The sequence below is a fragment of the Myotis yumanensis genome, unplaced genomic scaffold (assembly GCF_028538775.1).
Source record: "Myotis yumanensis isolate MYYU_CA2020_CCGP unplaced genomic scaffold, mMyoYum1.0.hap1 SCAF_9, whole genome shotgun sequence".
NCBI classification, from domain to species: domain Eukaryota; kingdom Metazoa; phylum Chordata; class Mammalia; order Chiroptera; family Vespertilionidae; genus Myotis; species Myotis yumanensis.
The window spans coordinates 30925661-30948606 of record NW_027223760.1 but is presented as its reverse complement, the minus strand read 5'-3'; the positions used below and the strand labels follow the sequence as shown (position 1 = coordinate 30948606).

Genomic DNA, 22946 nt, shown 5'->3' with positions numbered 1-22946 from the left:
TGTTTCTATCTCTCTCTCCCTCTCCCTTCCTCTCTCTGAAATCAATAAAAACATACATATTTTTTAAAAAGACCCTTGAGCCCTGACGGGTTTGGCTCAGTGAATAGAGCATCGGCCTGTGGACTGAAAGGTCCCAGGTTCGATTCCGGTCAAGGGCATGTACCTTGGTTGCGGGCACATCCCCAGTGGGAGTTGTGCAGGAGGCAGCTGATCGATGTTTCTCTCTCATCGATGTTTCTGACTCTATCCCTCTCCCTTCCTCTCTGTAAAAAATCAATAAAAATATATTAAAAATAAATAAAAAGACCCTTGAGCCCTAGCTGGTTTGGCTCAGTGGCTAGAGCATTGGCCTGTGGACTGAAGGGTCCCAGGTTCGATTCCGGTCGGGGCACATGCTCGGGTTGTGGGCTCGTCCCCAATAGGGGGGCGTGCAGGAGGCAGCCGATTGGTGATTCTCTCTCATCATTGATGTTTCTATCTCTCGCTCTCCCTCTCTCTTCCTCTCTGAAATCAATAAAAATATATTTAATAAAAAAAGACCCTTGATTTAAAAAGAAATAACCTCTCTTTTATGCTTCCTCCCTCTAAACAAATATCTAAGATCTTATATATTTTGCGGTAAGGACTCTGAGGCTTGTTGGTTAAGTAGCTTCGCCAAGGTCACCTGTGGTAAACAGCAGAGTTGGGATCCTGACTCAGCAGTTTGGCTCTGCACTCTGCTCTTGACTGTCAAGATGTACTTTTTCTCTGTATGTTTTTCAGTGACTCCTGGGCACGGGACATTGGAGAACTAATGCGCCCAGGCTGAAGGACGACACAGCAAACCCCAGCGGGGTGAAGAGCTGCAAGAGAGGTGGGCAGGGGGAGGGTCAAAAAGCGGCCGACACTAGTTGGGGCGGAGGCTCCTGCCTCCAGAGCTCATCTGCCATTGTGTTTCCTTCTGCAGCTTCCAGTTCTAATCTCCCTGCCCGGCTCTGCATCCTGAGTTCAGTCTCTGGAACTTTGCCCAGGTGAGTGTGAACTCTTGAGTGGATCTGCTTGGCGGGGATGGGTGGGTGCCAACAAGCTCTGCTGCTTCTTTTTTTTTTTTAATTGATTTTTTTTTTCTTTGAGAGAGAGAGGGATATGAACACCTGTTTGTTGTTCTACTTGTTATGCATTCATTGGTTGATGCATTTATTGGTTGATTCCTGTATGTGCCCTGACTGGGCATGGAACCGCAATCTTGGCATAAGGGGACGATGCTCTAACCAATTGAACTATCCAGCCAGGGCAAGATCTGTTTCTTAAGAAACCCAAGCAGGACTTTTCCTGAAGGTGTGATTACAGGCCGCCTGCTCCCTCAGAGGTCCCGGTCTCCACTGCCCCAGGTTCAAAATCCTGTGTCTGAGCTAACGGTTCCCAAAATGCCTGCACCCTGCTCTTCCCTGCTGCCTCTAGGCTCAAGTTTGATTTCTCACCCTGTGTTTCCAAAGCAATGGTTCTAATTTGTTCACACGTAAGGATCACTTCAGGGGCTTATTGAAAAGGCAAATCTCAGATAAGCTTGGAAATTTGAACACCGACGGGATATTTGATATTAAGGACTTATTGTAGAATTTTAGGCGTGACCCTGCTATTATATATAGAGTTGTCCCTTGAGCAACATGGGTCCATTTATACATAGACTTTTTTCAGTAAATGTGTACACTACTGTAAATGTATTTTCCCTTCCTTATGATTTTTTTCTGAAGATATTTTTTCCATTGATTTCTAGAAAGAGTGGAAGGGAGGTAGGAGGGGGAGAGAGAGAGAGAGAAACATCAATGTGAGAGAGGCACATTGATTGGTTGCCTCCTGCATGCACCCCTGTTGGGGCTGGGGAACCTGCAATCAAGGCCCCTGTCCTTGACTGGAATCGAACATTTGACCCTTCACTCCTTGGGCTGACACTCTAACCACTGAGCCAAAGAGGCTAGGGCTGATTTTATTTTTTAAAAATTATTTATTGATTTTAACCCTAGTTGGTTTGGCTCAGTGGATAGAGTGTTGGTCTGCAGATCAAAAGGACTCGGGTTCGATTCCAGTCAAGGGCACATATCTCTGGTCAGGTCTCATGCAGGAGGCAACCAATCGATACGTTTCTCTCATATCGATGTTTCTCTCTCTCTTTCCCTCTCTCCCTCAAAATCAATGGAAAAATGTCCTCAGGTGAGGATTAGCAACAACAACAAAAATTATTTATTGGTTTTAGAGAGAGGAAATAACATTTTCTTTTTTTTTACATAATGAAAGGTATATTTATTTTCTTTTACATTCAATATTATTTTGTATTAGTTTCAGGTGTACAGCATAGCAGTTAGATAAAACATTTTCTTTAGCTTATTTTAGTGTAAGATTATAATGTATGATACATATAATACAAAATATGTGTTAATCAACTGTGTTATTGGTAAGGCTTCAGGTCAGTAATTCTGGGGGAGTCTAAAATTATATGCCAATTGTCAATTGCAGGGTAGGGGGAGGGGAAGAACAGAGGGGTTAGCACCCTAACCCCTGAGTTGTATGTGTCTAAGCACATACATAAGTGAATCAATCCTTATCTTTTAGAGATACATACTAAAATATTTTGAAAGAAATAATATGATGTATGGGACTTGCCTTAAAATAATCTGAGACAGGTAGAAGCATATAGAGGATATAAAATTGAACAATTATTGATGCTAATTGGTCTGTACATGGGGTTCCTCATACCGTTCCCTGTACTTTTGCAGATGCTTTAATTTCTCCATAATAAAACGTAAAAAAAAAATGCCCCCAAACTAAAAAGCACCCCTCAGCCTGGACTACGCTTTGCAGGTACCCCAGGTGGGTGCATGTGGGGATCTGTCCACCCCACCTGGAGAAACGGCTCTGCAAAGCTGGGTAATGTGAACTCAGGTGGTCCCATCCCTGGACCAGGAGAAGTGCATCAGATTGGCTCACTCGCCTGCTCTTTACCCGTCCACCCAACAAAAGAGAAAGACATGACCTTCCCGCGTGACCCTGCTCTTTTCACCTGGGTCACGTGGACACAGAATTGCAGCCATGGGGTATTTGTAAAGGTTTGTCTGTCTATGCTCCTTTCAAAGTAAAGTGTTTTGGAAAATAATTGACGATAGGATGATGAGTGTGATTTTTTTTCTTTTCCAAATTATTTTTTTTAAATACATTTTTATTGTTGAAAGTACTACATAGGTCCCCCTTTTCCCCCAAACTACTTTTTGTTATTTCATTGTTACCATGAAAAGGAGTGCTTGGTGTGCTTGGTCCACACATTGGACTGTCCCAGGGCCCTCCTGAGGCCTCAACCCTCTTCCCAAACCCTGTACTCAGGGTGGGGGAAAGGGTGCATCACTTTCTGTAGAGAAGACAGTCACTTCTTCCGGGTCAACAGAGGACACAGGTGGGGGGAGGGAGCCCAGGGGGGGGCGGTGTGAGCAGGCCTGCGGGGCAGGTTTGTCCTCACCCAGGGCGGTGTTGATATAACAAGAGCTGCCTCAGGGCGCTGCGGGAGTCTGGGAAGGAGAATCACCAAGTCACTCCCTGTGCCTCTGCAGGGAGGCCACCTGTGGATTCCCCAGCCAGCACGGCCCAGCGGCCCTGCAGCTGAAGCTCCTGCTCAGGGGTCGGTGAAGGAAAGAAGTACTGGAGAGCTATACCCCCGCCAGCTCCAGCCCCGGTCCAGGACCCGCTCGGAAGAAGCTGGGGTAAGAGCTGTGCTTTTTGGTCTGCACGAAGCCAGTGTCTTCTCTTTCTATAAAAACATTGCTGTATTTATCAGAAAGGGCAGTATGAAAAGTTGACTCATTTTGATGTCCAAAGGCAAAAATAGGGGAGCAGACTATGCCTTCTGGAGGGAGGGGAGATATTTAGCTTCTAGTCAATAAATCGGGAAACATGTCTTGAGCAGCAGCTTTATGGTTGAGCTAGACTGGTGAGAGTGAAAAACATACAAATTTCTACCCTCATGGATCTTTCTGGCAATTGGACAACACAGACAGTACAAGTAACTGTAGAGGATTGGTATTCTGGGGGCATATAGGAGGGGGCTTAGCTCACAGGGGGTGTTGGTGGTGGTCAGGAAAGGCGTATGGAAGAAGCAGTTCCTTACACTGAGTCCAGAGGAGTGACAGGGTGCGCTGGGATGCAGGGGATATGGGATGGGAGGAAAGGGTTGGGTTTCTAAATCCAGGGGGAAGCATAGACAAAGGTCCCGGGGTAGGAGGGGGCTCGGGGGAGAAAGTCCATGTGTCTGCAGAGCAGTGTGAGGAGCAATGAAGCCAGAGGGGAGGCAGAGGCCAGGTTATGCTCCCTTTGTAGGCCAGGTCAAGGGAATTAGACTTTCTCCTGCGGGAAAATGGAACAATGGAAGGATTCGAGCAGGAAGGATAGACTCAGTGTCTCCAAACAGTAGATACTCCACATGTTACGAAATGACGCGAGGAAAAGGGGCTGACTCTGGCCGTGAGACAGTTCTTCCAGAAGGTTGGACTTTGGGGAAAACAATGTGGCTTGGCAGCAGTAGGGCAGTCTAGAGGGTCTTTGATGGAAATACAGTCTAGATAAATATCCTTATTCCATAGAGAGAACATACAGATTTATTTCATTTCTACTGACTGTACAGGGTTCTGCTCTATCAGTGTAATCATCTCCCTGTTGATGGATATCTAGGTTAGATCCATTGATTATAATTATTATATACAATGTTATTAAAACTTCCTTGTGGAAATCTTGGGTCATGAATGTGGGGAATATAAAATTTTTAATTGAATTTATTGGGGTGACATTGGTTAATAAAATTGTATTGGTTTCAGGTGTCCAGTTTTAAAATTACAATTTTATAATACATTATCTATATATTGTACTGTGTGTGCATCACCCCAGTTCCTAGTTTTTAAATCAGGAGTCGTTCCTGTTGGATTTTTTCCCCTGTGGGTTTCATTTAGCTCAACAGAAAAGTTTTCATCATGAGGTCTTCACACATTTGCTACCTCCAGTATCTCTGTCTCCTGCAGACAAGGCTGGGTCGAGATGGCGTCTGTGTTTCGAAGTGAGGAGATGTGTTTGTCACAACTGTTTCTCCAGGTAGAGGCGGCATATTGCTGTGTTGCAGAGCTTGGAGAGCTTGGGTTGGTTCAGTTTAAAGATGTAAGTACTGCCCTAGCTGGTTTGGCTCAGTGGATAGAGTGTTGGCCTGCAGACTGAAGGGTCCCGGGTTCGAGTCTGGTCAAGGGCACATGCCCAGGTTGCAGGCTCGATCCCAGTGCAGCAGGCAGCAGATCAATGATTTTCTCTCATCGTTGATGTTTCTATCTCTTTCTCTCGCTCCCTCTCTGAAATCAATAAAAATTAAAACAACAATAACAATATAAACAAACAAACAAAAGATGTAAGTACTGCATTCGAAACCGGTTTGGCTCAGTGGATAGAGCGTCGTCCTGTGAACTGAAGGGTCCCAGGTTCGATTCCAGTCAGGGGCATGTACCTTGGTTGCGGGCATATCCCCAGTAGGAGATGTGCAGGAGGCAGCTGATCGATGTTTCTCTCTCATCGGTGTTTCTAACTCTCTATCCCTCTCCCTTCCTCTCTGTAAAAAATTAATAAAATATATATTTTTTAAAAAAGATGTAAGTACTGCATTCTTTGGAGGCCAGAGGAAGGTGGAGTGGGTGTTGACAACTCTTTCATGCCACTTCTTGGTACTGAACAAATTGTAGGAAGCAAAGCCCTGAGCTGGAATAGATGGCATTCCATGGTTTTAGTCCTCTGTCTAGGATTTGCGATAACATTGGGCAGATGACTTCCTAACATGACCTCTCTTCTTCCACGTGTGTTGTTTGATCTGAAAGTAATATAGACCAATGTACATTAAAAATAATAGACCATACCTCTCTCTCCCTCTTTTTATATTTTTTATTATTACAGTGTGTTTGGGCAGAAGGAATTCTCAACGTGTAAATTCACTTCAGCTTCCCTCTTTAGTGTTTTATTATGATTATTCTTATTTTTCTGTCCTGCAGTTAACGTGGGGATGCAGGAGTGTTTTGGAGCTCTAATGCAATCACTACATCGTAGATGCATCATATTCTATTTTATGTGTAGCAACTTCAGAGCACTGGATATATCCAATTGCATGTGGATTCCAAACCTTGTTCCGAGGAGAATTCTTCCTGACTTGTCTGTCCCAGGACAAAGTATCCTGGAGTCTACAGTCTCCTAAAGTGACATTCCAGGACTACGGCCTGGAGTGAGATGTTGGGTATCAATTCCAAGAGGCAGTTTAGATCCTCCTCAAGCCATTTTGAATCCAATTTAAAACACTGGTCTCTACTCTTCTTTACTTCCTCACCAAGGTCAAGATCAATACTAAGCTCCTGCATGGAAGGATTGGCTTGTTTGCGTCCCTAGTCCCTAGCACATGAGCCACTTCCTCACTAACGTTTTTTTTGTGTGGCCAAGCTGAGGGTCACCAGCCCGAGGACTTGGAATTTTTTTGATGCCCACGATGCATCGTCTGGGGCTATGCAGTTTTCAAGGTCCAATCATATTCATGACTCCATTGAGGGTTTGAAGGCTCATTTGGATAATTGTTTCTAAAGTAAGGAAACCTTAACTGTGGGAGGACTTCGCTTCTCTTAGAAGGGTAAGAAGGCCAGAGCTGAGGCATGTGGGGACTGAGTGTAGGAACATCAGGGTGTGTTTTGCCTATAATATCTGTCTTGTGTGTGGAAATACCTATTTCTAAGACAATTTTAGTGACATTCTCCAGCATTTAAAAAATATAATAAAATAGCCAAAGGGAGTATGAAGGCATCTGTTGCTACTAATGTGTGCCATGTGGTGTTTTCCCTTTTCTAGTTAAATGTGGATGTGAACAGCTTCCAAAGGAAATTTGTGAATGAAGTCAGAAGGTGTGAGTCAATGGAGAGGATCCTCCGTAAGCCAATTTTCTGCCTACTATCTAGCTCAGGGGTCCTCAAACTACGGCCCGCGGGCCACGTGCAAATATAAATATTGTATTTGTTCCCGTTTGTTTACTTCAAAATAAGATATGTGCAGTGTGCATAGGAATTTGTTCATAGTTGTTTTTTTTTAAAACTATAGTCCAGCCCTCCAACCGTCTGAGGGACAGTGAATTGGCCCCCTGTTTAAAAAGTTTGAGGATCCCTGATCTAGCTGAACTGGCGGGGAGGTAAATGGCATGCAGGTCTTGATTAACAAAGGTGTCCCTATTTGTAGTACTTTTCCAGGTGATCTGGAGGCAGGGTGGGGGAGGTTAGAGATCGGATCCAGGTGCTTCGGGCAGGTCCCCGGGGCAGTTCAGGTGACTGAGCTAGCCTAAGGCCACTGTCCTGCTTGATTCCATTTCTTAGATATGTGAATATATAATCACCTTAGGCTCTCTGTTGGGGTTTCTGTTCACTCAGGTTTTCTGGAAGATGAGATAAAGAATGAGATTGAGGTTCAGTGGCTGGAGAAGTCCCCACCCACCCCGCTCCCTCGGGAAATGATTACTCTGGAGGTAGGTTCTCCCCTACTTGGCTGAGGACAGTCGGGAGTCGGGAGCCACTCGTGGATCCATTACCCAGTTGCTGAAGGCGTGGGGTGGGTATATGTGGTTTCCCACGTGTCAGTGTTACTTCCCCAGGAAAATGCCATTGTGCCATTTTTAGAGTCACTGTTCCCGATCCAGGAGAGAGCTTTTTCCCTCTCCCAGAGCAGCCCCACGGAATCTCACCCCACTTTGGAGAACGGTTTCCTTCGTGGGCAAACGATTCTTCTAGGCAGCGAAGTCTTATCTATAGGGTCCCGCGGAACAGGCCTTCTGCTGCTTCCATGTCTTGGCCATTGAAAGCAATCCTGCAGTTTACGTGGGGATGCAGATATGTTTTTGAGATAATGACTTCATTTGCTTTCAACCAATACTCAGAAGTGGAACTCCTCAATCCAGGGGGATATTTCCTCATTATCTGGTGGGAAGCATTGAGTTCAGTCTGGGCTGAGGCCTCTCAGACTGGCTTGTGAGATTGTGGGAGAGGATGGCAGTTTTCTTTAGTCTGGGATGTTATTTCTCTGGAGGTAGGGTCTCCCCTACTTTTCCCTTCTCCCTCTTTCTCCCTCCTCTCTGTCTGCTTCCTTTATAATCACCTGGCCTCCGTGGCTCAGTGGTTGAGCATTGACTTACGAACCAGGAGGTCATGGTTCAATTCCGGGTCAGGGCATATGCTGTATTCTCTCATCACAGATGTTTCTATCTCTCTCCCTCTCTTTTCCTCTCTCAAATTAATAAAGATATATATTTTAAAAAATAAGCCCTCTAGGAGCTTCTAGTGCAGATGGTGGAGGGGGAAGCAGGGGTAAGGTGGTGGGTAGATGTCAAAGGATGGCAGAGCCAGATCATGGAAGACCCTGTTGAGAAAATAAAAAATAAAAAATTCAGTTTTGAATCCTCAGAGGAAGGACTCACTAAGGGAGGCGGGCAGGTAGGTGAGGTTTCATGAGCTTATTTCTGGCTCAGTTTATCTTTATTTTCTTTGAAGATAATTTAAAAGCCGTGACATTTTTGTAATCCCCAGTAGTATATATCTATATACTCTAACAGAGATATGAGACTGGCAACTCCCCTAGAAAATATTTTAGATGTTGTCATTTTAAAATCTGGATATTTGGGGGGAAATAGCTTTTAACCAAAAAGCTATGAATAGGGTCTCTGTGAAATCATCCCCAATTTCAGTGTTATCACTAGTCTCCTAAGACCAGCCCTGTTCATTAACAGCTCCCCCGCCACCACCATCCCCTTCACCTTCTCTATCACCTATACCTGTTCCTGGGAACTGTGAGATGGCATCCTGGCTGATGCTTTCGCCCCGATCTTGTGTCTGAGTTTTGGCAGAAGTTTGTCCTTTGGTGCGAGCTGTGTCGTCCTACAGCCTGATCTGCCTGCAGACAGCCCCCGAGACCGGACAGGACCTAGACGTCTTCCTGAGCCGTGTTCTCTTTGAATGCTCATTTTGGAAGGGAGATGGTTCTTTTCTTTGTTTTTTGTCTTTTCATCTTTGGTGCCTATGCTTCTCTGTCCCCTTATTACGCCTGCTTATCCCTGGCTTTCTAGGCTCCAGCCCATACCTGGTATTTGTTGATTGGTGGTGGTGGTGGGGCGACACTAGGTTTCTCTGTTTATATTTTGTTATTATTACAGTGTGTTTGGGCAGAAGGAATTCTCAACATGTAAATTCACTTCAGCTTCCCTTTTTAGTGTTTTTTAAATTATTATTCTTATTTTTGGTTAATCCTCACTCGAGGATACTTTTCCAATGATTTTTGGAGAGAGTGGAAGGGAGAGGGAGAGACAGAGAGAGAGAAACATCTATGTGAGAGAGACACATCAATTGGTTGCCTCCCACGTGCGCCCCGAGCAAGGTTGGGGAATTGAGCCTGCAGCTGAGGTATGTGCCCTTGACGGGAATCGAACCCAGGACCCTTCAGTCCCCGGACCAACGCTCTATCCACTGAGCCAAACTGGCTAGGACCTCTCTTCAGTGTTTTAAATGGGGAAGAGACATGTAACTTGCCAGAATGCCTTGACTTCTCCATGAAGCTGCCTTTTCACTCCCCGGAGTGTTTTTTAATCCTCCCCACGATGACGGAACGCAAGAGTGTGTGACTGTGGCTCTGGCTTACAGCTTTACCATCACACAGAGTTAACGACTGCACGGGCCCCTTCAGGCTCCACTATGATGCCCTGAATATTTGTTTTCTATTTACTTATCTGTGTGGTTAATGTACAGTCAATGTCATAGTACTTTCTGCCTGGACTACCGTTTTTCTCATTCCTTATAGACCGTTCTGGAAAAGCTCGAAGGAGAGTTACAGGAAGCCAACCAGAACCATCAGGCGTTGAAGAAAAGCTTCCTAGAACTGACTGAACTCAAGTATCTCCTGAAGAAAACCCAGGACTTTTTTGAGGTCATTATTTGGGGACTATTTAAAGCCCTCCTTGCCACCCCTCCTCCCAACCTCAAATTTCTATTTTGAAAGCTGGCTGGTTTGGAATATGAACAAAGCACCATTTCTGTCCCAAGGCTAGGCCACTGGTGAGCGGGGAGTGTTCTGGGTGCAATGGCTGTGGTGCTGGTTGAATTAAATGGCAACATACTATGATGCTCATTAAAAAGTATGTGCCCTAAATGGCCAGGACAGAAGTGTCAGTCAGAACAAAGCAGAACAGTTCGTTTGAGCAGATTTGGGATTTGGGTAGGAAGAGATTGGGGAAGGTTTTTGATGTGGCATGGAGCGCTCTACTTTTTGAATTCTGTTAACTGTTTGTAGAAAATTAAAGCTTCCTTAGAAATAGAATAAACTTGGAGGCGTGGGGTGTTTTTAAGGTTATTTAAATACGTTTAAATGAAAATATTGATCATTTAACTTTCAGACGGAAACCAACTTACCTGATGATTTCTTTACTGAAGACACGTCTGGTCTCCTGGAGTTAAGAGCTATGCCTGCATACATGGCCGGAAAGCTGGGGTTAGTGTAACTCTGTTCTGGAAGTTATGTGGAAATGGGTCCTCCGTTGGTCCTCAATGCCCAGCGTGTGATGGAGTTCCCTGAGTGTTTGAATGAATGAATAGATGAATGAATGAATGAACAAATAGCCGCTGGAATGAGCCCAAAGAATGCAATGTTTGTATTGTCCCCACATAGAAAAGATGTGGGGATAATAATTTTTAACATTTTATTTATTTTTTCATCGATTTTGAGAGAGAGAGAGAAAGAAAAAGAAATATCTATTTTTTGTACTACATATTTATGCATTCATTGGTTGATTCTTTTTTTCCCCCTAGAGAACAAATTTATTTATTTATTTATTTATTTATTTATTTATTATTGTTTAAAGTTTTACATATGTCTCCTTTTTCCTGATTGACCCCCTCCCCCCCCACTCCCACCCCTGAGGGCAAGCCCCCACCGCTCCAGTGTCTCATTGGTTGATTCCTGTATGTGCCCTGACCAGGGATTGAAACTGTAACCTTGGCATATCAGGATGATGCTCTAACCAACTGAGCTACCCGGCTAGGATGGGGATAATAATTTTGATGGGTTTTCTTAACTGTTCCCTGGCTTTGGGACAAGGCTTATAGGATACATGTTTTTTTCTTTAACTTTGAAATATTGATTTGATAGTAAAATAGATTTGGACTTCGAAGTTTGAAGTGTAATTAGAAATGGAATAGTTATACAATCAAGTCATTCACAAATAGTGGTGCTACAATGTGGTTATGCCCATCAAAATGGTGGGATTTCACACAGTGGAAAGTAAAATTGATGAACTGATCAAAGTGCTGGGTTTTGCAGTTCTACTTTTTTATTCAATAGATACCTGAGGGCCTGCTATTTGAGGTAGTAAGTATTGAATTAGAAATAGAAAGAAAAGATATTTATTGAAAATGTTTGATCTGAAAGTAATATAGACCAATGTACATCTACACTAATAAAAGAGAAACATGGTAATTAGCGTACGACCGCTACCCTTTTCATTGGCTAATCAGTGAGTATATGCAAATTAACTGTCAGCCAAGATGGCAGCAGGCAGCCAGACAGCTGAGAACAGGATGCTTGGTTGCCCCAGCGATAGAGGAAACCAAGGTTCCCGCCTGAAGCTGCGGGGCTCTGAGCTCCTGAAGCAACAGCTCCAAAAGATACAATGTTTCAATTATAGAAGCTAAAAGATGGCGGTTAATCTGCATACTCAGGCTCCAAGCAGTAGAGCGAAGCTAAACAGCCCTGAAGCCACAGAGTAGAGAGGCCTCACTGCCCGGGGATCAGCGGAGCCGAGAGGCCTCCCGGCCCCGGGATCAGTGGAGCCGAGAGGCCCCCCGGCCCCGGGATCAGCGGAGCCGAGAGGCCTCCCGGCCCCGGGATCAGCGGAGCCTGATGGAAGCCCTGTGTATTTATGCACCCTGGGGGTGCAGAGGTCCTGTCCTAGGCAGAGGCCTATGGCGAAATTTCCGGCTCTGAGAAGCAGCCTGGGGGCTGGAAGGCGGCTCCTCTGACCTCAGTGCTGGAGAAAAAAGAAGACTAAATAAAGTTTCCCTTAAGTTCTTTAGGTGGTGCTGGGGCTGCTGGGGGCCTGATAGAAGACACAAACACGCAACGGGGGGCCTGTACCCAGCAGCCCCAAGGCCCACCACCTTGGTGCTGGGGCTGCTGGGGGTATCAGAGACACAAACCCGCAGGCCTGGCACCCAGCAGACCCAAGGCCTTCGTGGCAGCACTAAGGAGCAGCAAGCCAAGCAGTAGGAAGCAGCAAGCAGTGGGCAGTAACAAGGGAGGGGTCCTGGACTGCAAGAGGGCACATGCTGGGCTAAGGGACCCCCCACCCATCTCCAGTGCACGAATTTCGTGCACCAGGCCTCTAGTTAAAAATAATAGACCAAGGGAAGTAACCATCTTAAGGTTAAAGTATAAAGTTTGGGTCAGAAATGATCTAGATGCCTGGATGATGGTAAAAATAAAGATGTATACAAATCCATGTGTATGCTTCCCTCTTAGTACATTATTTGTAAGAATGCAGAGACCATTGTTGAGCATTTTGAACATCTACAATGCTATAATGAATGGTCTATCATATTTTTAATTGCAAATAATTGAATACATACTATTGGGATGGTTAAGGAAACCTTACCATGTCCAAGAAAACAGGAGGTCACAAGGGACTTGAGGTAAATTAGGGCTGGGATTCTGAGTGCCAGGCAGGGCTGTGCCATCACGTCCTGCGTGGAGGGAGGTGGACCTTCAGTGGTTTCACATCTTCACGTCTCCAGGAGTCTTCTCCCTGCACCCCCCTCCCTGTTCCGCAGTAACGTGTCCTCTTCTGACTGTTGACACCAGGTTCACGGCTGGTGTGATAAACAGGGAGAGGATGGCTTCCTTTGAGAGGCTGCTGTGGCGAGTTTGCCGAGGAAACATCTACTTGAAGTTCAGTGAGATGGACACAGTTCTGGAGGATCCCGTCACAGTGGGTATCTCAGGCTGCAGATAACTTCCTCCTAAATTCCCTATAGCCCTCACCAGAGGGCTTGTGTTCCTGCAGGCACCGAGTCTTTAGTTCTGTGAAGCCAGTATCTATTCCCTTGCTTTCTCTTTTCTTTTTTTCTACCTTTGAAAGGTCAAGAACTGATTCTTCCTAACACCGCATTCCTTCAAGAAACTTAGCTATACTAGTTTCTAGAAACTTAGCTATACTCCTTCCACATTAGGCAGCTGTGTCTTGTTGTTGTTGTCATGATTTAAAAAAAAAATTGGTTTTAGAGAGAGCAGAAGGGAAAGAGAGAGAGAGACAGAAAGGGGGGGGGGAGAGAGAGAGAGAGAGAGAGAGAAAGATATCACTTGTTGTTCCACTTATTTATGCATACATTGGTTGCTTCCTGTATGTGCCCTGACCAGAGATAGAACCTGCAACCGTGGTATCGGGATGATGCTCTAACCAACTGAGCTACCCAGCCAGGCTGTCTCTTAATCACAAAGAACTAAACTGATTTAGGTCAGTGTGCACATGAGCATAAGAATGACTTGGGGGCCCTAACCGGTTTGGCTCAGTGAATAGAGCATCGGCCTGCAGACTGAAAGGTCCCAGGTTCGATTCCGGTCAAGGGCATGTACCTTGGTTGCCTGCACATCCCCAGTAGGAGGTGTGTAGGAGGCAGCTGATTGATGTTTCTAACTCTCTATCCCTCTCCCTTCCTCTCTATAAAAAATCAATAAAATATATTAAAAAAAGAATGACTTGGGGGCCTAGCTGGTATTGTTAAGTGGTTAGAGTGACAGCCCACAGATGGAAGTGTTGTAGGTTCAATTACTTGTCAAGGGTGAGTACTTGGGGTGCGGGTTCAATCCCCCAACATTGTCATGCATGTAGATTTTTATTTTCTTTTGAATTGCTTCCAGGATAGGAATTCAAGGAAAAAGGGTTGCTGGCTTAAAGGGTTGTGGGCATTTTTTGTGACACTGGCTGGGACCTGACAGATGGTTTCTCAGGAGGGGGTCGTACCTGATTCCAGTGCCCCAAGTGGTATGTGACGAGTTTGTTGGATTTATTGCAACTTTTCCAACAATGGGCTCCATAATTTTGCCTTGACTACCCTCCACCCCGAATGAAATAAGAGCAAAAGAGCGCATTTCTTTGCTTAAAGTAACATTTTCACATATGCTTATGAAATATATATTCTCCCTTTCTTGTGAATTGTCAAACTTGGACTTTTAAGATGCATTTTAGGCAGGCGGTTGCAGCTTGTTTAGCCATGGCCAAAATTAGGGCTCGAGACCTTCATGGCAAGATGGACAAGTTGCTCAAACAGCTGGCCGGCCTGAAGGTGAAGCTGTCCCAGCTGCCGGAGCCAAAGGGACGGGCGGCGCTGCTTCCACGCTTCCTAAGATCCCAGTTGTTCGCAAATCTGTCGCCCACGTTCTTATCGTCATTAACCGGACTCAGAAAGGGACCCTCAGGAAATTCTACAAGGGCAAGAAGTGCAAGCCCCTGGGTCTGTGGCCCAAGAATACACAAACCATGTGCCGCGGCTCAGCAGCATGAAGGGAACCTGAAGACCAAGAAGCAGCCGCAGAAGGGGCGGCCGTACCCTCTGCGCAAGTCCAAGGTCCAGGCCTGAGCATCGAGGCATCAGTAAAGCACAAATTGGCTGATGTTGCTTTGTGTTTGCAGTTGTTTCTGCTAACCGTGCTGGAAAGACAGGCTGGGAGGTGTCTGATGGATTTAGGCAGGCCTTCCAGTCGCTGTTTCAACCTGGTGTGGGGCCCCAGCAGTGCTGGCTGCAAGGATCTGTTGGGTGCTCTGGAGTGGTGACTTGGGGCCTGGAGCGTGGAGCTGCCTTGACGATCTTTTCTGCCAGGGCCATGCGTGCTGGGCAGGGAGAGGCTGGAGTTGAGTTCTGAGAGCCATGTGCGGTGATGTTATATCAGAGAGGCCCTGGGTGGCTTGATCATGCAGTGGATTTGGAGTCTTGCCTAGTCAGCAGCTCCAGACACTCTAAAGTTGCCCATCTGGGGTGAAAGTGCAAGCCTGGGCCATATCCGGGCTCCCTGCCAAAAACACGTCGTTGGGCTATGAGGATGCAAGATCTGCCTTAGCCCGGCTTCCTGGTACGCCTTCCACTGCGCCCTGGGATGCTAACGCCACGGGCCTTACCTGCAGGGTTTCAATGCACTTGCCTGTGTTGCAGTCCCAGACTTTGATCTGCAAATAGAAATAAGCAGACAGGCAAAAGAAAAGATGCATTTTAATCAGTGTTCTTATGGATGTACAGTGAGTAACTGTGAGTCCAACATTAGACACGGCTTTACCTTTGTTAAATATCAAGCACTCACTCGCCCCTGAAATGCCTGTGTGTGAGTTAACCCTGGGGAGCTAGGTCAGCTCTTTTCATGTTAAGCCTTGCAATATCCTGGTGACCCTCTTCTGGATGCTTCCTTCTTTATTAATACATCTCTTTAAGCAGAGGGCTTAGAGCTGAGTACAAGGCCCAGCTGTGATCCAACTAGTGTAGCCGATAGTGGGACTCTCTGTCCCCTTAAGACTGCACTGGCTTCCCTGCTGGCCCCGTACAGCCTGCCTCGGTGGCCTTGCCCTCAACCCTAATGAATTACAAACTTGGACCAACTGGGAGAAATGGAGGTTTTTCAATTTTAAATTTATACATATTTTAAAACCTAAAAACAGAACTTTACAGTTTTATTATAATGTAACCAGAAAGAAAAGCTCATTTTTTTTCTCCTCGTTCTGATTTTCCAGAAAGAAGAAATGAAAAAGAACATGTTCATCATATTTTATCAAGGAGAGCAGCTCAGGCAGAAGATCAGGAAGATCTGTGAGGGGTAAGGGAGGTGGGCAGTGGCTCCGTCACCAGCGACGTGGGGTGGGGTGAGGCCAGAGGTGTGCGATGCAAAAGGTACCTCTTTGAGGTCCGTTTAGAGATTTAGAATAACTTTATTTTTAAAAAAATATATTTTATTGATTTTTTACAGAGAGGAAGGGAGAGGGACAGAGAGCTAGAAACATCGATGAGAGAGAAACATTGATCAGCTGCCTCCTGCACACCTCCCACTGGGGAAGTGCCCACAACCAAGGTACATGCCCTTGACTGGAATTGAACCTGGGACCTTTCAGTCTGCAGGCTGACGCTCTATCCACTGAGCCAAACCAGTTAGGGCTAGAATAACTTTAGAATAACTTTCCCACATTTGATAAGAGAGTGTGAAGAATGTAACTGACCCTTAATAGCTGTGGAAATAGGAACAGAGAGGACTTAAAGGGGCAAAATTTAAAGGTAACTAAAAGTGGATCCTTTGAACCATTGCAGTTTATCCCTGCTCACAGGCAAACCACATGCTAAGCTGTTTCTAATGTTACAGAATCATCTCATATCCAGCCCCTTAGAAGCAGAAATTACTCAGTAAAGAAGGGCATTAATGCATTAATAGATTCTGGGGGGCAAAAAGGGGACAAGTTAAGCTTATAGTTTTGTTTATATAACAGCTCACAGGCTTTATGGTTTGAAAGAAGCTCATTCCTATAGTGTGAGCCGTGTGTTGGGAAGCCTTCTAAAGGGGGTTCATTTATAGACGTCCACGGAGAAGGTTAGTCTGGGAAAAGGTGTTGCCTCACCAAAGCCAGCAAATAGTGACTTAGCCGAAGAGGGTGTGCAGAGTGCTTCGGAGCGATAACCACGTGTCCATTGGAATGCATTACACACAGGTTTCGAGCCACCATTTACCCCTGCCCAGAGCCTGCGGCGGAGCGCAAGGAGATGCTGGCTGGTATCAACACGAGGCTGGAAGATTTAGTCACCGTGAGTGATGGCTTCAGGCGTGTGCTCTGAGGGGCACTGCGGCAGGGCCATTGCCGAATCAGTCCTGTCCTCTGGGGCCTTTGCTGGAAGCTGGCTGGGAGGCTTGCTGTGCCCTTGTAGCTCCTGGTGCAGAAGATTTCATAATTAAGAGGCTGTTTCATAGGCTAGAGGTGATGACTCTTCAGGTCAGTAGTATTTTACCTGGAGTTAGAACTGACCACAGCCTGGCCTCATCTATGATACAACCAACTAGCCAATGAAGTCGAACAGCCAGCCTGACCAATTCTTTTGCTACTGAATTGCCCAGTTTTGTAAAGTCTGTCGTCACCCACGGAGGCACTCAGCGCTTTCATGATTAGAATACTTTCTTTAAGACGCTTTGAAAGTTATCTCTAAGAGCAGCTGATCCCACATCGTATTGTAAACTCTACATCGGTGCTGCCCAACAAGACTTCTGTGGTGGTGGAAATGTTACATATATAACCCGCAGGAGCCAAGCACCCATGTGACCTTGGAGCTCTTGGAACATGGCTTGTGATTTAAATTCTTGTAGCTCCATGTGGCTGATGTATTGGTCAGCACGGTTCTAGATCCTCAATGCTATCCTTAGACATTGTGTGTGTGTGTGTTTCCAAATTCTTAGGCTAACAGGCATCTTCACCCTCCTAGAAAAATCTGTTGGCATTCCTTGGTGTGTAGATGCGTCACTCCAGTCTCTGCCTCCATCATACAAGTGTTCTCTGTGTACCCCATTGTCCAAATTTCTTATGAGGACACCAGTCATATTCAGTAGGCCCACCCTCCTCAGGTATGACCTCATCTTAATTGCATCTGCGAAGACCCCATTTCCAAATAAGATCAACTTTCACAGTTACCAGGGATTAGGACATTAACATGTTTTTGGGAGACAGGATTTAACACATAACAATAGTACTAGGAGGAATTTAGAAGAAAAGGAAGAATTCTGCCTAAGATTTTTAACCTCTAGGAGGGGAGATACACTGCTCCTGAGAGTTCAAGGCCAGGTGAGAGCCACAGGCCAGAGGAGGGAGTCCAGAGCAGAGGAAGCCACTGCAGCTGGTGAACCCCCATTCCGGCCACATCGCCAGACATTTCATGAGTGTCCCTTGTTTTCTGTGTGTTGCTTTTTGCCCAGGTTATAACACAAACGGAGTCTCACCGTCAGAGCCTCCTGCAGGAAGCGGCTGCCAACTGGCACTCCTGGGTGGTCAAGGTGCAGAAGATGAAGGCCATTTACCACATCCTGAACATGTGCAACATTGACGTCACCCAGCAGTGCATCATCGCTGAGATCTGGTTCCCGGTGGCAGACACCGGGCGCATCAAGAAGGCGTTGGAGCAAGGCATGGTGAGTGGCAGGCGGAGCAGGGAAGGGGGAAGATGAGTCACGTCCAGCCTCGGCAGCCCCCCTCCGGGCACTGAGAGGTGGTCAGGCTCCTGAGTCACGTGAACTTCACAAGTGACTTGCTGGTAGGATGTCACCTTCGTCTTTGTATCTTCAGTTGTCACCGGTGGTAGGGCACATGGCAGAAACTCCTTTTCTCTCAGCGTTTGACAATTAGTCACCTTTTCTTTCATCTTCAGCAAGTACACAGCGAGCATTACTGTGCCAGTCACCATGCTCATTATGACTGTGGACCTCACATTCAGTGTGACTGTGGATACCATCCTCTACCTCATAACGGTCACAGTCTACCCGGACAGACAATAACCAGGCTTCTGTAATGACAGCCGATGGGAGTAGAAGGCTCCCTACATGCTGGGTCTCACAGCGCTCGCCATTCATCTCTCTAACGTTCACAGTGCACCAGGAGCAGATGTAGGGCTGTGCTGTCACAAGGGCCTGCTCTGGTGGACATCTGAGAAAGGGAGATGGACAGTCAGCATGTCCATCATTAGTGTGATTTCAGGCTGTGATCCATGGTGGGCAGAAGTGAGGCAGGGGGTGGTGAGGGGTGGGGTGGAGGCTTGTTCTTACACCTAGTCAACCCTATTGGTGAAGAACAGATTCTCTGCCCTAAAGAGTACCAGGTGGCCAAACACAGGACACCTGGCACTGGACAGATGAGATTGGCAGCAGTTTACTAGTCACATATGCTCGTAGCCCCGGGGAGGACACCGCATGCCACACAGGGCCACGTGGAGGCTGCACTTGGGGCCGGTACTTGGAAGCAGAGTGAACCAGCAAGGGCAGTGGGAGGCAGGCTGTGTAGTGACAACAGGGTCAGGTGAGCCCTGGTTTCCATGGGAGGGTGTGATTAGCTCGTTTGAATAATTTTCTGGGAAGTGGAACCCATTAGGTTGACTACGAGGCAGTGGTCTGGTCTGGCTGAGGGACAGTGCTGGGCCTTGCCTGCTAAGTGGGTGGCATATCCGGTGAGACCAGAGGAACTCATGGCTTGACCTTTGGGGCCCTGTGAGACGCAACGATGTCAAGGCAGCGCTTGAGCTCTTAGGTCTTACAGTGCTGTGACAGGGCTGCTGGACAGGGCCCCTCTGAAAGCCGGCGTCGGAGCAGACTTCCCTAAATGCCATGGGAAGCCTGGAGTGGGTGGGAGAAAGAGTGTTCAGGCTGAGGGATCTGAAGGTAAAGGCCTTGAGGTGGGATGGGACTAAGAGATAGGAACTGTCTTTATCTCCTTTTTTTTAAAAAATATATTTTATTGATTTTTTACAGAGAGGAAGGGAGAGGGATAGAGAGTTAGAAACATCGATGAGAGAGAAACATCGATCAGCTGCCTCCTGCACACTCCCTACTGGGGATGTGCCCGCAACCAAGGTACATGCCCTTGACCAGAATCGAACCTGGGACCCTTCAGTCCGCAGGCTGATGCTCTATCCACTGAGCCAAACCGGTTAGGGCTGTCTTTATCTCCTTTATACAGATGAGTAAACTGAGGCATAGAGAGTAGAAGTAACTTGGCTGTGACCCTGTAGCCAGGAGGCAGGATTTGAATGTCCTCACATGATGGTCTAATAGTTCCCCACATGGGGCACCTACAAGGAGGGTTTCACCCAGGCTGGGAAGGGCAGGGGGCTCCCTGGAGGAAGTGATGCATGAGCTGGACTGTGGAAGCGTGGTCAGAAGAGAGGTGGGAGGAGTGTGTGGTGCAGGCCCACCTGCAGACCAGTGGCTGGGGAGAGGGTGCAGCAGCTGAAGGAATGGGAAGAAGGTCAGGGAGAGGCTGCAGGGCAGTTCCTGAAGGACCTCATGGCGGTGGAAGGGAGCTGATCCTATTCCCGTGCTGGGTGACATGATCCAGGTTGCATTTTAGAAACACGTGGCTGTAGTGTGGAGAAGACCATCAAGCCTTCGGGGAGGAGTTGTCCGAATGCAAGGATTTCAATGAACAATGTTGCTCTGTAATCACAAAGGGGTCAGACTTCTACAAGGCTCCTTACGGCTATTTCTACAGTTTCTCCATCCTCTGAAATAATCAAAGTATTTCCCCAGATAGGAGGAGAAGGCTCTATGCTGGTAGGAGGTGAGGAGACAAGTGTAGGAGGATAGCTATTATTATCACCAATGAGCAAAAAATACGTAGGCTACGCTAATGTTATGTCCGCTGCTGGAGGACATGTTAGAAAAAAAGGAGGAAGCCACAGTCCTTGACCTCAAGGAGGTCATAATCACACAGATGAAAACATATATCATCATAGAGTAAGGAACTCCTCTACTTGCATGTAAGCTTGGGAAAGTTACTTAACCTCGCTCTACCTTCGTGTCCTCATCTCTAAAGTGGGGCGTTGTTAGGAGGACTGACGAGCACTCACTTAGCTGGTGCTAAGCCTCACTGGGTGTGCAGGTGGGAAGTGCTGTTGGGTTAGGAGTGACCAGAAGGTTCCTGGGGGGTGAGCTTGGAGAGTGGTCCCTACTTGGGAAAGTGAACAAGGGAGGTGGCTACTGTGGAGTTGGGTGATTTCCACAGAGAAGCAGTGGGGGGGGGGGGGTGTGTGTGTGTGTGAATGGAGGATTAGTCAGCTATGTAAAGAAGTCTTGATTACAAGGCTAAAGAGTTCTGGCTTCATTCTTTAGGTAAGAGGAAGCCTTTGAGGATTTTTGAGCAGGAAGGTAACATGACTAAAGTAGTGCGTTTTGTTTGTTTTGTTTTATTAAAAGAAGGATTATGCAGTCTGGAGTGTAAGATAAATGGGAGGGAAGGAGATGGAGGAGGTTGGGGAGGCTGGGGCTTGGCTGGTGGCTGTGGGAATGGGAGGGAGAGGGATTGGAAAGGGACAATTAGCAAGATCTGGAGATTGATGATTAAATCAGGAGAAGGGAAAAGTCTGTGGATTTCAAAGTTTCAAGAATTTGGAGAATGGAGACTGTTGAAGGAACAGCCTGGCTTTAGGGCAAGCTGATGAGTCCAGTTCTAGGCTCCTGGATTATGTGGGGTTGCTGAGACAGGAGAGTTTGAAAGCCTAGGCAGGCAATGAAAAAAGAATCGAAATTTTCAAGAGGGTCAAGGCCATTTGAAAGGTTGAAACAAAATTCGGAAAGTGGATGAGCTCTTGGGGGGAGTAAGTAGAGAGAAAGGGAGAGGAGAACCAGCCCCAGAACGGAGGCGTAAATATGCATTCAGGAGCAGGAGACTGCAGATCGCCAGGGACGCAGGAGGAATTCTACTCTCTGACAGCTCTCCTGTCAGATAGGTTAGATGAGTATGAGGAAGGTTTTCACTTTCCTGGGAGAGATCGTGAGTCTCAGAGACGTCAAGAGATTATCCCACGTTCACCCAGGAAGTGATGGCAAGAGTTGCCCTGTGCTCCATGTGCTGGTACCCAGCCCAGGGCTCTCCTCCTTACATGTTTGTCACATGTTCTTTCTTGCAGGAACTAAGCGGCTCCTCCATGGCCCCTATCTTGACAGCAGTGCAATCTAAAACAGCTCCTCCCACGTTTAACAGGACCAATAAATTCACTGCCGGCTTCCAGAATATTGTAGATGCGTATGGTGTAGGCAATTACCGGGAGATAAACCCAGGTAAGCTGTCTGATACGTTACATGCCGGAGCAGCTTGAAAATGAAAATTGGGTAAGATTCACCCCCAAGGTGGCGACCTAGCAGGTGAATTACTTAAAACTGTGACTTTCCTAAAATCACATTTGTTTTTTTGAATGCTCTGCATTGTCTTCTGTAAAGGTGATGAGTGAAAGATTTGTTCCTTGTCAAGATTTCACCTCTTCTCCCTTAAACCAGGGGTCCTCAAACTTTTTAAACAGGGGGCCAGTTCACTGTCCCTCAGACCGTTGGAGGGCCGGACTGTAGTTTAAAAAAAAACTATGAACAAATTCCTATGCACACTGCACATATCTTATTTTGAAGTAAAAAAACAAAATGGGAACAAATACAATATTTGTATTTGCATGTGGCCCGCGGGCCGTAGTTTGAGTACCTCTGCAACTGTAGCCTTATCAGGCAGCCAAATTCGGTTCTTGTTTGTTTAACAATTCAATGAGGGGCATCTCTAGGCATCTCCACAATCTCATAGTTGTGTGGGAGAGATGGGAACACACAGAATGTGGAGTCAGAAGCCTGGATTCCTAGTGATATAAACTGTGATGTTGGTGACCTGGTTTATAAAATAAAGGGGTAGACTAGCTGTCCCTTAGGCAAGCAGTGCATGATGCTGTTTTTGTCCAGCCTGTGTCCCAATCTAATATGTGACCCATAATGCAGGGCCCCATAGGTGAGCAACTGCTGGAGGGCTGTGGTACATGTGAATGGTGGAGAAACAAGCAGGAGATGGTAGTGGAAAGAGCATAGAAAGCACGTAGAAAACGGATTTTAAATCCCATTAAACTTTATGATCTTGGGCAAGTCACTTAACCGCTCCCAAACTCAGCTCATCTGTAAAGTGGAGAATAATAGTGTTTATCCACTGATGAGCTCATGTATGTGGGAGCCAGCAAGTGTCAGGGGTGCGAATACTGAGAGCTGACAGAATCAGAAAGGCACAAGGGAGCCAGCCTATCACAAGGAGCGTAATAGACCAATAGTCGGGGAGCCCACAGGACTGTTGGGAAGACTCAGGCTGTTGT

General features: G+C 46.5%; 1 protein-coding gene and 1 pseudogene across 3 annotated transcripts in view; both read left to right on the top strand.

The window, feature by feature from the left end:
* The first annotated feature begins 2968 nt into the window (after window positions 1–2968).
* ATP6V0A4 (ATPase H+ transporting V0 subunit a4) overlaps window positions 2969–22946 on the top strand; it is a 42369-nt gene continuing 22391 nt past the window's right edge. The window contains exons 1-11 of one of the 3 annotated variants that reach the window (XM_070423986.1): window positions 2969–3083; window positions 3579–3728; window positions 6880–6958; window positions 7449–7543; window positions 9862–9987; window positions 10454–10548; window positions 12913–13039; window positions 15827–15909; window positions 16790–16883; window positions 18040–18252; window positions 21738–21888. In XM_070423986.1, the coding sequence (XP_070280087.1) occupies window positions 3006–3083; window positions 3579–3728; window positions 6880–6958; window positions 7449–7543; window positions 9862–9987; window positions 10454–10548; window positions 12913–13039; window positions 15827–15909; window positions 16790–16883; window positions 18040–18252; window positions 21738–21888 (1291 nt within the window). In that variant the 5' untranslated portion in view covers window positions 2969–3005. Of the gene's footprint in view, window positions 3084–3547; window positions 3729–5036; window positions 5170–6879; window positions 6959–7448; window positions 7544–9861; window positions 9988–10453; window positions 10549–12912; window positions 13040–15826; window positions 15910–16789; window positions 16884–18039; window positions 18253–21737; window positions 21889–22946 lie in introns of those variants that run through there. The other 2 variants (XM_070423988.1, XM_070423989.1) reach the window with 2 other exon arrangements.
* Window positions 14168–14687, top strand: LOC139016237 (large ribosomal subunit protein uL29 pseudogene; annotated as a pseudogene).